Source organism: Oryctolagus cuniculus, chromosome 16 (genome assembly GCF_051225735.1).
Source record: "Oryctolagus cuniculus isolate XC-2025 breed Fujian yellow rabbit chromosome 16, ASM5122573v1, whole genome shotgun sequence".
Lineage (NCBI taxonomy): Eukaryota > Metazoa > Chordata > Mammalia > Lagomorpha > Leporidae > Oryctolagus > Oryctolagus cuniculus.
Genome location: NC_142882.1, coordinates 20,469,394 through 20,486,075, shown reverse-complemented (window position 1 = coordinate 20,486,075; position 16,682 = coordinate 20,469,394). Strand labels below are relative to the sequence as shown.

At 62.2% G+C, this 16,682-nt stretch overlaps 2 protein-coding genes across 2 annotated transcripts in view; both read left to right on the top strand.

Annotated features, from left to right (window-relative positions):
* Window positions 1-9,146, top strand: LOC149121575 (HAUS augmin-like complex subunit 8). Its single transcript, XM_089315595.1, has 3 exons — window positions 1-94; window positions 7,823-7,967; window positions 8,855-9,146. Exons 1-3 carry the CDS (start codon window positions 1-3, stop codon window positions 9,027-9,029), a joined length of 414 nt encoding a protein of 137 aa, XP_089171721.1. The 3' UTR covers window positions 9,030-9,146.
* A 3,214-nt stretch (window positions 9,147-12,360) lies between these two features.
* The window catches only part of NWD1 (NACHT and WD repeat domain containing 1), a 33,526-nt gene continuing 29,204 nt past the window's right edge, over window positions 12,361-16,682 (top strand). The window contains exon 1 of the mRNA XM_070058933.2: window positions 12,361-12,452. The gene's annotated coding sequence lies outside the window, so the exon portion shown is untranslated. The remainder of the gene's footprint in view (window positions 12,453-16,682) is intronic.

The following is a 16,682-nucleotide window of genomic DNA, read 5'->3' as shown; positions in this document are numbered from 1 at the left end:
ATGTCCTCTGTCCCCTCCCAGCCGCAGCAAATCCTGCCTCTTCTGGGGGCCCTGGACGTGGCCAGAAGGCACTCAGAGGACTTGCCTGTGCCTGGTGGGGGTGGGGATGAGAGTGGTTGGGGAGGGGGGGGAGAGCAGGCTTAGGCCTGGGACCGGAGGGAGGACCAGGAGGGAGGCGACTGGGTCCAGGGAGGGGTCTGGGGGAGGACCCACGGAGGGTTGGACCCTGGCTGGGGACCAGGCGGGTCCTGGGGGGCTGCCCAGCTCAGCCGGGTGGCGGCAGCTCAGACCCAGGCCCTGATGCCAGCCTTGGGCCCGCCCGCCCTGGCCCCCCTCCCCGGGCACCGCGCCCCTGCGGAACCGAAAACTGCGGGTCGCTGCTGCTTCCTCGTGGGACACACAACCGCAGGCCCCATGGGTTGCCCCGGGCGGTGGGGGGTATAGCCTGGGTGTCCTCTGGGGTAGGGGTGTCGGGGGAGGGGGCTGGTCCAGAGAGCTTGCCGCAACTTGTCTAAGGCCGCACAGCCTCTGCCAATGGTGGGGGACCTGGGGTCCTGTCCCCAGGACAGAACAGGAGAGGGGGCGCCCTCCACCCCACAGCGCCTCCTCTTGGCATGAGCCCGGCTGTGGTCTTGGGTGGTGGTCTCCGGCTGGGCCTGGGTTGGGAAATGTCTTGCCTATACGCATGTTGCCGCCCCACGTTTCTGGCCAGGTGGAGTGAATGAAGCCGCCGGGAGGAGAATTTCCCGCCAGCTACTTCGTAGGGGGAGATTCGCAGGGCGGCCCGGGTGGGCTTCACCACCTGTTAGCTTCTTCAGGTAGCTCTTGTGGCCGAGATGACAGCAAACAGGTAACCCGCGCGGACTAGGTGGCGTCCTCGCTTCTAGTGGGGTCAAAGGTGGGAAGGAAAGATGGCAGACAGTGCTGATTTTTTCCCCTCCTGGACGTTGAAACCCTGCAAACTTGTGCACTCGTTTCCGGACTGGTACCTGGGCTCCTGCACCTGCAGCGCGTCTCTCTTTAATCCAGCAATGTCCAGGGCGCAGTGCTGATGGAGGCCACCAGGTGGCGCTCTGCCCTTACAAACCGTGACCTTGTCCTGTGGAGGCACAAGTTCGTAGTCTCTGACTTTACAATGAGTGAAATGCAACCCACTGGTGTGTCCCAGGACGGAAGCCCGATGTGGGCAGCGGGGTGAAGACTCTAACCCCGATCTGAGTTAGGGCTGGAAGAGGCAGTCCCCGCTCAGCCTGGGCTACGTACGTGTGAGCCCTGGGAGTCGGCCGGGGGCCAGGCACTAAGACCGTCGTCCCCTAACGAAGGCCACGTGTGTGACCCGAGGGCCCTGAATGGTGGCCGTTGCTCCAGCTGGACAGAGCTGAGCGTGGTCCTGGGGCCAGGGCCTTCTGCGGCCAGCGCTGTGGTGAGGCAGCGGCACCCTGACCCCACCAAGCCTGCTCCCGCAAGCGTTTCAATTGAAGTCCCGTTTAATGGTTTTGTTTATGCTTTTTTAAAATAAGATGTATTTATTTATTTGCAAGTCAGAGTTACACAGAGAGAGGAGAGGCAGAGAGAGAGAGAGAGAGAGACAGAGGTCTTCCATCCGCTGGTTCACTCCCCAATTGGCCTCAATGGCTGGAGCCAATCTGAAGCCAGGAGCTCCATCTGGTCTCCCATGCAGGTGCAGGGGCCCAAGGACTTGGGCCATCCTCCACTGCTTTCCCAGGCCGTAGCAGGGAGCTGGATCAGAAGAGGAGCAGCCAGGACTCGAACCGGTGCCCATACGGGATGCCGGCACTGCAGGCCAGGGCTTTAACCCGCTATGCCACAGCACCGCCCCGGTAAATTGTTTTTGGAAATGTTTAAGGAGATAGAAATGCGAATACATAGCTTTGATCCTCACACACGTAGCCCTGTATCAAATGATCGCTCTGGCGCCGGCGCCGCGGTGCAGCCGGTTAAGCCACCCCCTGCGATGCGTATACACTGATGCCCACATGTACACGCATGCGTGGACGCACACACACACGCATGTGCCCATATGCATGCATGTACCATGCAGTGTGTGCACACAATGCGTGCATGGGCACACATGTAAGTGCCTATGAGGAGGCGGGTTCTCTCCGCCCCCTGCTGTGAGCACCCTTGGGTGGGAGGCTGCAGAGGGTTCTCTCTCTGCAGGGTCGTGTGTACACACAGCTCTGTGCCTTTGCAACATCAGAACCGATAAAAGGCCCCGCAAGCCCGAGCAGAACAAGCCCTTCTCGGCCAGGCCACGGTTCTGCTGGTGTCTGGGGCCCAGTCTGGGCACTGTGGGGGCTGGGCCGCAGCCGAGACCGTCCCTTGGTGGGCGCTGCAGAGACGTCACCCGGCATCCTGGCCTGGACCAGGGGAACCCCTCCTCCCACAGCCCCGGCCCCCACCTGCAGGTCCCCACAGGCCTCGGGGGCCAGGGACCCTGGGCAGACGAGGGCAGCCGCGGACAGCCGGGCATCTCTGTGTTCATCCGGACAGATAAGCCGGTGTATGAGCCCCCAGCACTGGGGTGGGCGGCCGGCGCGGGCCAGCGGTGGGAGGGGGTAGAGCGAGGGCCGGCCATAGCCTGGGGTTGCCGCTCCCCCCTCCTCCTGTCTCCCTGCCTTCATAGTGTCTTTTTTTTTTTTTTTTTTTTTTTGGACAAGCAGAGTGGACAGTGAGAGAGAGAGACAGAGAGAAAGGTCTTCCTTTTTGCCGTTGGTTCACCCTCCAATGGCCGCCATGGTCGGTGCGCTGCGGCCGGCGCACCGCGCTGATCCGATGGCAGGAGCCAGGTGCTTCTCCTGGTCTCCCATGGGGTGCAGGGCCCAAGCACTTGGGCCATCCTCCACTGCACTCCTGGGCCACAGCAGAGAGCTGGCCTGGAAGGGGGGCAACCGGGACAGAATCCGGCGCCCCAACCGGGACTAGAACCCGGTGTGCCGGCACCGCAAGGCGGAGGATTAGCCTAGTGAGCCGCAGCGTCGGCCTTTTTTTTTTTTTTTTTTTTTTTTTTTTGCTTCATAGTGTCTTCACTGTCTCCCCACACCTGAGGCCTGGGACCCCCTCCCTCTTTTCGTGGTTCCTTCCTGGGGGATCTTAGCCCTGGGGGAAGCCCGGGGTGGGGGTCTTTTGCCGCAGAGGGTTGGTGGTGGGCGCTCCTGGCTGGCTGCTCCCACGCAAACAGGCCTCGGCAGCTTTGCTGAGCTCTGGGGGACCCACCTTTGAGGTCCTAATAGCCATTTATTCATATGAGAGAGAGGACTACCCACTTGTTCACTCTCCAGACGCGCACAGGAGCTGGAACCAAAGCAAGGCGCCCGGAAGTCGATCCTGCTCCCGTCCCTAGATGGCAGGAACCCAGTGCCTTGAGTGGTCACCTCTGTTCCCCGGGTCAGCCTCAGCAGGGAGCTGGGGTTAGGAGCCAGAGCTGGGCGGAGGGGATGACGGGTGAATGGATGGACAGGCAGGGTCTCTCATGCCGAGACCAGTGGGGCGGGGACGAGGCTCAAAAAACGTCTCCAGGCCTTGCCACGTGCCCCGGGGGACAGGACGCTGTGGAGGAGGACTTTGGAGCCAGTGCCCCAGCTGTGCCCGTGTGCAGGGCCAGCATTGGCTGGGGAGGAAGGCGGGGGGGGGGGGGAGGGCATTGCTGAGACAGGAGACACTGAGAATTCTCCCCTGCCCTCCCCGCCCCTCCCCGCCCCCTCCCCTGCCCTCCCCGCCCCCTCCCCGCCCCTCCCCGCCTTGGCCCCTCTCAGAGCCCCTCCTGCTGCAGCTGCCCCGTGACCAAGACCTCCGACATGGTCCCCTCGGCCGCCTGCTGTCTTCCACGTCGGGGAGAACGGAGAAGGGGTGGCCGACCACCTCCAGTGGGCGGTGGACACGTAGTGTGAAAACCAGGGAGGGCACTGAGCATTGAACCGGGGACGCAGGCAGGCACCCCTCTGGCCAGGGCGGGCTGCGCTCTGCTGGGGCTGGAGCAGAGGTGCTAAGGGCTGCTCCGCCCAGAGCGGGGTGAGGATGCTCCGCCCAGCGGTAGACCAGATGGACACATGACGGCGGGCCCGTGAGACTGCAGGGGAGTGGAAACCCTGCTCTTGCCTGGTGACGTCATAGCAGCAAACGTCACGGCAGAGCAGCCTCCTCGTGTGTTAGCGGCAAACACAGCACTGCACTGCCCGTCCGGTTGTATTAAAAAAAAACAACACAAGAACACAGCCAGTTACGTACCGGATGTATGAGGGTACTTGAAGTTCAAGGAGAAATGGAATTCAAAGATAAGTTTATTTTGGTGCAAAAAAAAAAAAAAAAAACCACAAAATTGTAATTTGAGCTGGCGCTGTGGGCTAAGCCTCTGCCTGCAGCTCCCCACAGGGACGCCGGTTCAAGTCCCGGCTGCTCCATTTCTAATCCAGCTCCCTGCTAATGTGCCTGGGAAAGCAGTAGAGGATGGCCCAAGTCCTTAGGCCCCTGCACCCGTGTGGGAGACCCGGATGGAGCTCCTGGCTGCTGGCTTCGGATGGACCCTGATCCTATCGTGTGGCCATTTGGGGAGTGAACCAGCCGATGGAAGACCTTTCTCTCTGTCTCTCCCTCTCTCTCTGTAACTCTAACTTTCAAATACAGAAGTATTTCACAGGAGCCACACACTATTTTTTGAAACTCATGCATACTTTTTTGCGGTTTGTGGGTTTCAGATTCTTTGCGCCAAAACCAGCATCTCCTAATTCTTTTTTTCATGACACATTTGGAGGAACTCTTGTAATACTTGATAATGACAATAAGCTACTAGACTGTTGGTTTACATGTTAACTAGGCTTTTGGTCATTTAAAAAAAAAAGATTTATTTATTTGCAAGTTAGAGTTACAGACATGGGTGTGTGTGTGTGTGTGTGTGTGAGAGAGAGAGAGAGAGAGAGAGAGGTCTTCCACCCGCTGGTTCACTCCCTAGATGACTGCAACAGGTGGAGCTTAGTCAATCCGAAGCCAGGAGCTTCTTCCAGGTCTCCCATGTGGGTGCAGGGGCCCAAGCACTTGGGCCATCTTCCACTGCTTTCCCAGGCCACAGCAGAGAGCTGGATGGGTAGTGGAGCAGCCGGGATTCGAACCAGCACCCGTGTGAGATGCCAGCGACACAGATGGAGACTTAGCCTAGTACATCATAGTCTCCAGCAAAGCCATGTACCCTCCTCTGGCCTCACTGTCCCGACTGTAGAATGGGCACAGACCCCAGGATGTCAGCTGTGGGGGCTGGTGTGGGCTGGGGGCTGTGAATTCCATCTCAAAGTCCCCTCTGCCTCCCCCTCTGTGAGAAGGTGGCTGCACGCAGCGACCTCCAACATGGCTGTTCTCAGGATGCCCCAGCTGTCCAGCTTCCGGGCAGACCTCCAGAGCCTGGAGCAGGGCAGGCAGGTGCCGCCGGTGTTGGCCAGGGGCCTGCAGGCCCAAGCGGGGATCTCGGAGTGGCAGGCAGGGCTCAGGCACCTGGGCTCCAGCCTTTTGTGAAATGTTGTCACCGTTTATTATTAGTGTTGTTATGAGAAAAAGAGAGGTCTTCATCTCCTGGCTCACTCCCCCAAATGAATCGGGCGGCCAGGGCTGGGCCAGGCCAAGCCAGGAGCTCCATCCGGGTCTCCCATGCAGGTGGCAGGGGCTCCAGCACTGGCGCCACCCCCTGCTGCCTCCCGGGGTGACCCCGGGCGGGGTGCAGCATCCTGATTGCTGTGCTGTGTGGGGGACACCTGTCGCAGTTGTCGGGTTTTTGCTGGTTTTGCCTTTCTGAGCAAAGACGGACTGCCTGCCTGCAGAGGGGGCAGGGTAGGGGGTGTGAGGCTGGGGGTGACCAGCTTTGCTCTTCGTCAATGAGGCCGGTGTGAGGGCGCCCTGGGGTTCTCATGCCTGCTCTGTGGTGGGTGGGGGTACAGAGGAGGTAGCCCTGTCGCCCCCTGGGGTGGGGATGGGCAGGGGATGCCCAGCTTTGAGCGCCCTCTCCTGGTAGGACCCAGGAGGTGCGCACCCTTAACCCATCCGCCCCACTCAGACCCTAGACCCCAGGAACTGCCCCCAGGACCCTTGTATCTCAGCTCTGCCACCCCCCGGGAGGCCAGGCCTGCCTGAGCAGAGGGCAGAGGGGCCGGGCTGACCCTGATTTGGGCTTCCTCCCCCAGCGGCTCCTTGGCAGGGGTACGAGGTGGCCGAACACTGGGTCACTCTTCTACTTTGACGGGGTACTGCTGGCCCCAGGGCGGCCGCGTGGCTGAGAACAGAGCACTCCCCGTACCGGAGGTCCCCAGAGCGCTCAGATCCACAGGGCGGGCGAGAGGGCTGATGGCGTGCGGGGGGGTCTCCTTTCCCGGTGGGAGAACGTTCCGGAGGCGACAGCGGCTGCACGGTTTTAGGAATGGCCTCTGTGCCGCGCACACGCAGGCACAAATCCGAGCAGGTGTGGCCCCTTTTCCCCAGCCGGGAGCCCCGGAATTGAACATGGGATGAGATCTCTGCCGGGCACCCCGAAATCAGCCAGTTCTGGGCTCCCGTCTTGGGGGCACCACAGAGCACTGGAGACTAGCTCAGCACCCCCGGGAGCCTGGTGCCGCCCACTGTCCCCGCAGATCCCCAGCACGTGCCTCTCGGGACCCAGGAGGGGCGGGCAGGGGTGCGGGGGCGTGGCTGTGGGGTGGCTTTGGTGGGCACGCCTGAGCGGTGTGGTTGGGGAGTGAACGTGACAGGGGCGTGGCCACGGAGGGGGCGTGGCTGAGAGTGCTGAGCAGGGATGGGATGGGGCTGAGTTGGGGGTGCAGAGAGGGCAGGGGGCGGGGCTATTAATGCAGGAGGCTTGTCTTGGGAAATGCGCTGGGGTGAACTGCAGGGGGCGTGGCTGGGGAGGTCGTGGGGAGTTGGGGTGGGGGTGCAGAGTGAGTAGGTTGGGGGTGGAAGGGAAAGAGGGCAGAGTGAGTCTTCAGGGTGGGGTGTGAGTGCCGAGGGGGTGGGGTTTGCAGGGGGAGGAGTGAATGAGAAGGGGGCGGAGCTCGGGGTGGGGCTAAGAGGGCGGAGCGGACTTTCTCCTCCACATCCTAGAGGGTCCTGGCCGAGACCCACGGAGGCCAAGGGCGGCGCAGTGCTGCGGGGGGTGGGGGGTTCCTTTTAAATTTTTTAAAAAGATTACTTATTTGAAAGGCAGAGTTACAGAGAAGTAGAGAGCGACAGAGGTCTTCCATCCTCTGGTTCACTCCCCAAATGGTCATGATCGCTGGAGCTGAGCTGATCCGAAGCCAGGAGCCTCCTCCAGGTCTCCCACATGGGTGCAGGGGCCAGCCCGCCCGTGGGCGTGGCGCCCCCCTGTCCACCGCCCCCTCCCCTCCTCCCCTCTCCACTCCCAGCTCCTGAAGGTCCCTCCCCGAGGTCCCCCTCGCTTCCAGAGCAGCCGCCCCCAGCCTCGGGTCCTACACCTACGACGATCACCTGGGCCCCTTGGATTGGGGCGCCCGCAGAGGGGCGTGAACCTAGTGTGAGCCAGCCGGGAAGCCCTGGACTCAGACCTGGAGCCCAACGGAGAGACAGAGGACAGATGAGCGCCGAGGCGCCGCCCACGGCCTCCCCCACCTGCCCAGCCAGGCGACGCCTCCAATGAGGCATCCTCTTCCAGTATTTGCAGGTGGGGTGCAGGGCGAGGCTGAGCCCTCCCAGGACTGGACTCCAGGACCCCAAAGGCCTGCAACAGCTGGGCAGGGTCGGGCACAGAGCTCCATCTGTGCCTCCCACGGGGGTGCCAGGGACCCAGGTACTCATGGCTGCTGCCTTCCAGGGTCTGGATTGGAAACAGAGGAGCTGGGACTCCCAGGCCGCCTCCTGGGAGAGCTGGGGGTCTGCAGCGCAGAGCCCACGCAGGCGCTGGCCTTGCTCAGCGAGCTCCAGGGCTTGGCCGTGGAGAAGGACGTGGAGCTCCGAAGGTATCCCGGGGGACCCTTCCCGCCCACGGGGTGCGCTGGGGCGGGCGGGGCCCTGCAGGGAGGCTGCCCGGGCATTTGCAGGGGCGCAGGCCGGCTGCAGGTAAGGGAGTGGCCAGCAGGTGTCGCCGTCGTCCGGGCCCAGACAACACTCAGTCTGTCCACCTGCGGCTCTGGGGTCGGCTCATTCCCGTCTCCGGCCCGCCCTGGCGTGGGTTCTGAGGTTGTGGGGGCGTGGGGTGCCGCGGGGATCAGAGCCAGACCCTGGGTTCCCAGAGCGTGGGGGCTGAGGGGGTTGGGCAGAGCACTACCCGCGCCGCTGAGGGGCATGCAGGCCGGGAGAGGAGGGCGGCAGCCCTGGCCCGTCCTCTGCGGGTCGCCGTCCTGTCCCGATCTGCTCATGCAGTTATCCGAGCCCGAGAGCTCCTGCCTGCCGGGCCAGCCCCAAATGCCCGCAGCACCAGGACTGGGCGGGACAGCAAAGAGCCCCATGGGAACCGCATCCGGCCCCCACCCCCTGAGCCCTCACTGCCGCCCCCCGGCGGCCCATGGTCTGAGAGTCCGCTTGTTTCTGGAAGGTTCCCGCGCGGTAAAGTGCAGGTGGCCTCCGTGTCCATGGGCTCTGCCACAGCAGCTTCAACCGGATCCGATCGCCAGTGTCCGCGAGGGGCTGGGCTTGGGTGCCCGCCCCCACATCAGTGCCCGCCCCGCCCCCACGTCCAGCTCCCTGCTTGGCCCCCTGGGGAGCAGCTGCGAGGACTCAAGTGCTCAGGTCCTGCCTGGATGCCCAGCGCTCTGGGCCACCCGCGGTGGGGGTCTCCGCCCCGCTGAGGGTCTGCCCGTGGTGGGGGTCTCCGCCCCGCTGAGGGTCTGCGCCCGTTCTCTCCCAGGAGCTTCGCCCAGGTGCTGGAACTGTCGGCCGAGGCGAGCAAAGAGGCCGCCCTGCTGAACCAGCGCGCCTGGGAGGAAGCGCAGGGCCCGGCGGCCCCCAGCCGCTGGTACTTCCGCAAGGACGGCGCCCGCGGGGAGCGGCCCCTCTCCCAGGACCAGCCAGGGCCCCCGTGAGCCCGGCCGCCCCCGCCCGGAGCCCTGGCCTCGCCTGGGGTGCCCTGGACAGTTGAGCACTTTATCGGCTGCCGTTGGACCGTGTTGTTTGCCGCGTTGAAATAAAACTGTTCTGCACTGGAAGCGCGCGTTTTGTGGGTGAGCCCGGCTGGGCGGGGCGCGCTGTGTCCGGGTCCCCTGAGCTCCCGACCCCCGGTCATCACGGGCGGTGCCGCGTACCCGGAGTGCTGGAGACCGGGGCGCCCCAGATTTTAGACTTCCTCAGATTTCCCGAATGTTGGGTTACGGCAGGAGACAGCTGGGGATGGAGCGAGTGTAACCGTGCAGTTCCCTTGTTCAGTGTGCACCCAACAGCCTGCAGGCCGGCTTATTGCTGGTTCATTCCCCAAAGGGCTGCAGCGGCCAGGCCTAACCCAGGAGCCAGGAGCTCCACCTGGGTCTACCCTGAGAGTACCGGGGCCCAGGCATCTGGCCCATCCTCCACTGCTCTCCCAGGCCATAGAGGGAGCTGGACCGGAAGTGGAGCGGTTTGGTCGTGGACCGGCACTGTGACACTGATGCCAGCATCCCAGGTGGTGCCATGTGTCAGCTTCCTTCGTGCCATTCTGTACGATTTTGGCGTCACTGTGTGTGTGATCTCGGGGACACACCCCATTTATTTAATGTAGGTGGGCAGTAAGCGAGTCCCACGTGCGGCTTCTTTCTCCAGCCTCTGGGCTGGGGCGGGGGAGCAGGACGGCAGGCAGCACACAGAGGCTAAGACACCCACACCCACAGCCGAGCATGTCGGGACTTGGGGTGGCCTGCTGGTGGGGGGCTGTGTGAGAAGGGGTCAGACAGGCCCCTGGGAGCACTGGGCACTGGGTCTCATCCAGCCCTGTGCTCGGTGACTGCATGTGGCAGAGGGTCTGTGTCCGTGACCCCCATGCTGGGGTGTGGAGCGACTCGGACCCAGGTCAGGGCGAGGACAGCGTCTGGGGTCCCCCAGCTGGTGTGCCTGGGACTCGGCCTGCTCCCTAGTTGTGGATGGGGGGGTTACAGACAATGCACCAGCTGCAGCGGCTCCTCCCTGCTCCTTCCCCTGGGGGCATCCAGATCCCAACTCTGCCCCCAGACCCCAGAGTGGACATCCCAAGGCTGCTGCTCCCTAAGGGCAGGGGCTGGCCCGCTCCCCCCCCCCAGCAGGTGCCAACCTCAGCCAGCCGCTCTGCTACCTCTGAGGATGCCAGCCCCCCCCCCCCCCCGTGGGAGCCCACAGACTCCAGATGCTCCCGGGGTCTTGGCTGGCCTTGACCGTGGCCGTGGGACCAGACAGGCCCCATGTCCAGGCTGCAGGAGGGGGCTCAGGGAGGGAGCACCAGGGTCCGAGAGCCCCACGCCCCATCCTGCCTGTCAGGAACCCTGGGGAGGACCCTGCTCTGGGAGTGGCCACGGTGGGCAAGACCTCTTCCTGAGTGCCGGAGCACTCAGTTATCTTCCCCGCTGGGGCTGAGTAGAAGGGGAACGGGCCCGGGCCTGGGCCCGGGCCCACCCCCACCCCCACCCCCACCCCGCTGCTGCCCTCCACTCTGCATCCTCCTCCCGCATAGGAAACCCGAACTAGGAGCAGTGTTCGTAAGATCCTTGGAAAATGCACCCGAATTTATCACCCGAGAGGCAGAGAACACTGGCGCCTGTCCCCTGGGTCGCTCCCCAAAGGCCCACGATGGCTGACTGGGCCCGGATGTTGAAACCGAGAGTGCGTTCCAGGTCTCCCACGTGGGTGTCGGGGACCCAGCTACCTGAGACATCACCGCTGCCGCCCGTGGTCTCCGTGAGCAGAAGGCCCGAGTCGGGAGCCAGAGCCGGGAACGGAACCCGGCGCTCCTCGGTCGGCGTCTGAACCGTGCCGTGTGCCCGCTGCCACGCCCTGTGTTGACTCCAGGAGCCCCGCATCCGGCGTGGCGTGGGGGCGGCTTGCATCTGAGCTCGTCTCCCGTGGAAGTGCCTTCCAAGGCAGCGGTTTCACTCGTGTTTTCCTGTTCTTCCCTCTGCTTCTAAAAAAAAAAAGAATTATTTTATTTATTTGAAAGAGTTACAGGGTCTGGCGGGTTAACGCCCTGGCCTGCAGTGCTGGCATCCCATATGGGCGCCAGTTCTAGTCCTGGCTGCTCCACTTCTGAGCCAGCTCTCTGCTGTGGCCTGGGAAAGCAGTAGAAGATGGCCCAAGTGCTTGGGCCCCTTCCCCCATGTGAGAGACCCGGATGGAGCTCCTGGCTCCTGGCTTTGGATCAGCCCAGCTCCGGCCATCGCGGCCATTTGGGGAGTGAAACAGTGGATGGAAGACCTACCTATCTCTCTCTCTCTCTTCTCGCTCTCTCCTCTCTGAACTGCCTCTCAAAGAAATCTTCAAAAGAAAAATAAGAATTGACAGCGGACAGAGTGGCAAAAACCAGGTTTATTTGTAGCAGTTCTTAGTGTGCCAGCAGAGTTCTGTGTCGGCCTGGGAAATCCAGCGTGTGAGCTCCCCCTGCCCCTCCCGGCGTCTCAGCCCCAGGCGAGCGCTGCTGTCTGTGGACTTGGAGCTGCCCTGCAACTCCGCTTCAGTTCTCCGTGTGCTCGGTGACTGCATGCGGCAGAGGGTCTGTGTCCGTGACCCCCACGCTGGAGCAGCGCCCTGACAGCTGAGGGGGCTCCTCCCCTGCTGCAGGCGGCGGTACCCGGGGTCCCCGTGCCTGCCCGCCCTCTGGGGCTGTGTCCCCGGGGTGCCGGCCTGCCCCCATCCCTTCTCTGGGCTCGCCCCGCGCTCCCAGCCCTCTGTGTCTTTGTACCTGCTGGGCCCTCTCCCAGGCAGCCCCTCTCTGGCTTCGCTGCCTGGCAAACCCCAACAACCGGCTCCTGTCCCCCTCAGGCAGCCCCGCCTGCGCCCCAGCTCCGTGCAGGGCTGGGCTGGGGTCTTTCGCATCAGCGCGGGGAGTCTGCAGGAGCCCAGACTTTGGAGTCAGGCAGTCGGGGGTTCTAACCTGTGCTGCTCCCACTCGCGCTGTGGGACCCGGGCGTGCAGCCCCGCCGCTCGGAGTTGGGGCTCGCGACGCCTACGCCGGATTCTGAGCGTTACAAAGTGCAACGAGAGAGGGAAGAGCCTAGAGCCTCCCTCCTCGGTACAACAGGTGAGGGTCAGAGGCGGTGCTTTCAAGTTCAGAGCAAGAAATTCCTAAGCGCAAATCACGGCAGAACGCCCCGCCCCTAGTAGCCCCGCCCCCGGGCAGGCCCCGCCCCCGGCCACCGCAGCCACGCCCATCCATGCACTGTTGATTGGCTGCCAGGTGGGCAGGGCCCGCGGGCCGCCCTGCGTCCATGGCAACCGGAACGCCGGCGCGCCGAGGCGCAGGGGAGCAGACCCGGGGTCGGAGCCCCGCGGCCCTCGAGCGCCGCCCCTCGCAGGTACCCCACGCGCGCGGGGACGGGGACCTGACCTGGGATGGGGGCGAGGGGATGGAGTGAGCTCGGAGCCGGCCTCCATGGTGGGCCTTCCCCCCCCGACCCCGTGAGCTGGAGGTGAGGGGACCTTATCTCTGGCAGGCGATTGGGCGGAAATCCAGCGCCCTCTGCAGAAGTGGGGGGCACTCCGAGCCTTCCCAGCAGCCCTGCCCCACGCCCCCAAATGGGGTGTTCCACACCAGCCAGGAGCCGAAGGCAGAAAAGGAACAGCGGTTTGGCAGGGTGCACCTGTGTGGTTAGCGGTTCGGCCGAGTTCTTCGGCTACGTTGCCGGCTCCTGTCTAGGTCTGCTCCGTGCTCCATCTTGGCGGTGACCTCCGCTCTCCGTTTGGGCGCTGCGGATTATCTTGGGCCTCCTGATGGAAAAAGACGCCCGGCCAATGCCGACCCAAGGGGCGGGGCTGCTCCCTTGGTCTTGAACCCTGTGGGTGCTTAGCTCATGGGGGTGCTTCCTCCAGAGGTGCTTGCCAACAAGATCTCTGAGTGACCGCACTCCCGGAGACCTTACAGGGACATCCCTTAGGCTGGCTATAAAATTGGAGGTTCGTGGGCGCCGGTTCGAGTCCCGGCTGCTCCACTTCTGACCCAGCTCTCAGCTAACGCGCCTGGGAAAGCAGAAGATGGACCATTGTTTAGGCCCCTGTGCCCACGTGGGAGACCCAGAAGAAGCTCCTGGCTTCTGCTGGAAGTATTTAGTAATTAAAAACTACTTGTGCTCAGATCACCTGGTAATTAAAACATCACAAAAAACCGCCTCTCAAATAATAACCATAAAATAGTAGCAAGCAGAGTTCAATCCTAAGAAGCGCGTGGTCCCTGGCACAGAGCAGGCTTTAGGTAAATTAAGTTCCCGGGCCCCCAGCCAGCAGCCACCTGGGACGTGGGCGGAGAGAACCCGGCTTCCTGGGACCTGCCTGGAGGTCTCTGGGAAGAGGCCCGGCTCAGCCAGTGCAGGGACCCCCAGGGGCCGGTGAGGGCGACCACAGGTGCTGGTGAGACCTGGCCTGGCCACTCACTGGCCCCGAGACCGGGGCAGACAGACCACTCCCCAAGGGAAGAAAGGAGGAGGAGGAGGAGGTCAAGGGCAGGTCGGCTGTGGCCCCTGAGCTGTGTTTGTAAATAAAGGTTTATTGGCACACAGCCACACGCCATTTGTTCCCGTAATTGTCTGTAATTGTCCTGGTGCTACATCCGGGAGCTGAGTCATTGCAACAGACCTGCCCAGGGCTGGAAACAGACTTGCACGACCTCCGGGCTGGGTGACTCTCTCTTTATCATTATTATTATTTTTAATTTGAAAGGCAGAGAGGGACAGATTGGGAGAAGGCTCCCATGACTAGTTCAGTCCTCAAATGTAATGATCAGGGCTGGGCCGGGCCAAAGCTAGGAGCCAGGAGCTCCATCCAGGTCTCCCGCATCGGGGGTGGTGGGGGCAGGAGCCGGATTACTGGAGCTGTCACCTGCTGCCTCCCGGCGTCTCCCCTGGCAGGAAGCTGGAGTCGGGAGCAGAGGCCTGGCTGCTCCACTTCCGGTCCAGCTCCCTGCACTCACGTGGGAGACCCGGATGGAGCTCCTGGCTTCAGCCTGAATCAGCAATGGCCGTTGCAACCATCAGGGGAGTGAACCAGCAGATGGACGATCTCTCTCTGCTTTTCAAAAATATTTTTTATAAAAAGATTTATTTATGTATTTGAAAATCAGAGTTAGAAAGAGAGAGATTTTTCTAGCACTAGCCCATTCCCAAGATGTTAGCAGTGAAATCGGAGAGGACCCCCTAAAATTTACCCTGAAATGTGGCCCCTTAAAGTTCCCTAGAAATGCTATCCGGGGTGCCACGTGTGCTACCGGAATTTGGGGTGCCTTACGATTTCACCACAGGCTTATTACCAAATCCCCAATAGTAATAAGCCCGAGAGGGTTCCTGCCTAGTATTAGAGAAGAATTCTAAATACCGGCACAGATAAACGAGGCAGCATGTTATGTTTTAAGCTTTTATTTAGTGAGAAAGATGCATAGGAGAGTGAGAGCTTTGTTTAAGAGAGAGAGAGGTAAATAGGGGTTCATACCGAGCACCAGGAACCAGCCACATGGATGAGCATCTAGAAGGCCATGCACCCTGGAGGTGCAGGGCTACAGCAAGCCCCTTCCTAGCAAGAGGCCAGGGAAGAAGAGCAGGCCAGGCACACTGTGCCCTAGGCTTTTAACCCACTTCCCCAGGGGAGTGGTTAATTAACTTGATTGGCTGGTGGGCACCCAGGTGTGGCCAGGTAGGGGAATCAGGCCACGCAGGGGCGTGGCAAAGGCATCAGGTAGGGGCATGAGGTCACACAGGGGCGTGGTGAAGGCGTGGTCTTCCAGTTCACGAATCTGATCAATTTTAACCTATATGCCTGCCTACTGCAGCAGGAGCCCAGGCTTGGGCCAGGCTGAATCCAGAGGCCTGGAACTTAACCCGTGTCTCCCACGTGGGCGGCCGGACCCAGTCCTTGGCCACCACTGCTGCCTCCCAGGGTCTGCGTTAGCAGGGAGCTGGAACGGAGCGGAAGAACCACAACCCAAACCCAGACAGTCCAGCCTGGGGTGCAGACATCCCAGGCGGTGGCTTACCGCTGCACCACGGCGCTGGCCTGGAAGTAGTATTTTTAAAGATCAAAATGAATACAGACAAAATCCAGGATGCAAAAAATTCACAATTTTGGGGCCAGCACTGTGGCACCGCAGGTTAAACAGCTGCCTGCAGTACCAGCATCCCATAGGGGCACTGGTTCGAATCCCAGCACTCCACTTCTGATCCAGCTCCCTGCTGTGGCCTGGGAAAGCAGTAGAAGATGGCCCAAGTCCTTGGGCCCCTGCACCCGTGTAGGAGACCCAAAGAAAGTGCCTGGTTCCTGGCTTTGGATCTGCGCAGCTCCGGCCATTGTGGCCATCTGGGGAGTGAACCAGCGGATGGAAGACTTTCTCTCTCTCTCTCTCTCTGCCTCTCCTCTCTGTGTAACTCTGACTTTCAAATAAATAAATAAATCTTTTTTAAAAAAGCACACAAAATTGTAGCTTATATGTATATGACTTTAAAAAAAATGTTCCCTGGGAGGATGGAGTTGGGGGGCAGGATGGCTTTGGGGCTGAGAGCCCCAGGTTTGAATAGAACACATGGTACCTGGCCCCTGGAGGACTGGCCTCCCTATATGGGGCGGGGTTTGGCCCCTCTGTGTGCCCCTGGCCTGCCCTGCTGGGGCTGCGCATGGCTCCCAGCCCCTCCCCCCCCCGGCCTCCCCGTGCACACCTGGGCCCCGGGCTCAGCTTACACGGAGGCCCCAGGGTACCCAGATGCTGGAGATGCCGACTGGTCCCTGGGCGTCAGGGCCCAGGGAAACCACGGTCGCTATGGCGACCACGGAGCTACCAGGGCATGGCGCTGGGGAGAAAGTTCCCCAGTGCGTGCGCCCGGGGCATCGGCTGGGAAGCCACTGTCCCACACCTGTCCCCCTCCTCTCCGGCTGTTCAATTAAAGCCAGCGGCAGGGAGCAGCGGGCGTGTGACAAGGGTGCTCCACTGGCACATGGCCCCGCCCCGCTGGTCACCCAGCGCAGCCGCCTGAGATCCGTCCGCCCCAGGCCCTGGCGGGCTGGCAGCGTGAGCGCCGGCATGCTGAGTCCCGGCACCCGCCGACGGCTCCTCCAGGGCCGGCCGGGTCCCCTGCCAGCGCCTCCGCCCAGCGGCGTGGCCATCTTCATCAGCTCCGTGCTGTCAGGTAAGGGGCAGGGCAGGGCTGGGGGCTCAGCACCCCCCACAGTGCGCATGGTGCCCAGGGACCCCAGGAGTCCCGGATGCGAGTGCAGGCCAGCTGGTGACCCATGAGGGCACCGGGGACAGGGAGCCACTCTGAACTTGCGTCTCTTCTTCCCCCACCCGAACTCCCTGGCTGTTGCAGCCAATGGGGGAGCGAACCAGTGGATGGAAGCACGCGCGCTCTCTCTCTCTCTCTGCCTCTCAAGAAATACAACCCTAAAGCAACTAAAAATCAAAAGAATGGGGCTAGCATTGTGCCCCAGCTGTTTAATCTGCAGCGTGCCACACCAGCATCCCGTATCAGAGCGCCGGTTCGAGTCCCGGCTCCTCCACTTCCGATCCAGCTCCCGGCTAATGGGCCTGGCAAAGCAGCAGGTGACAACCC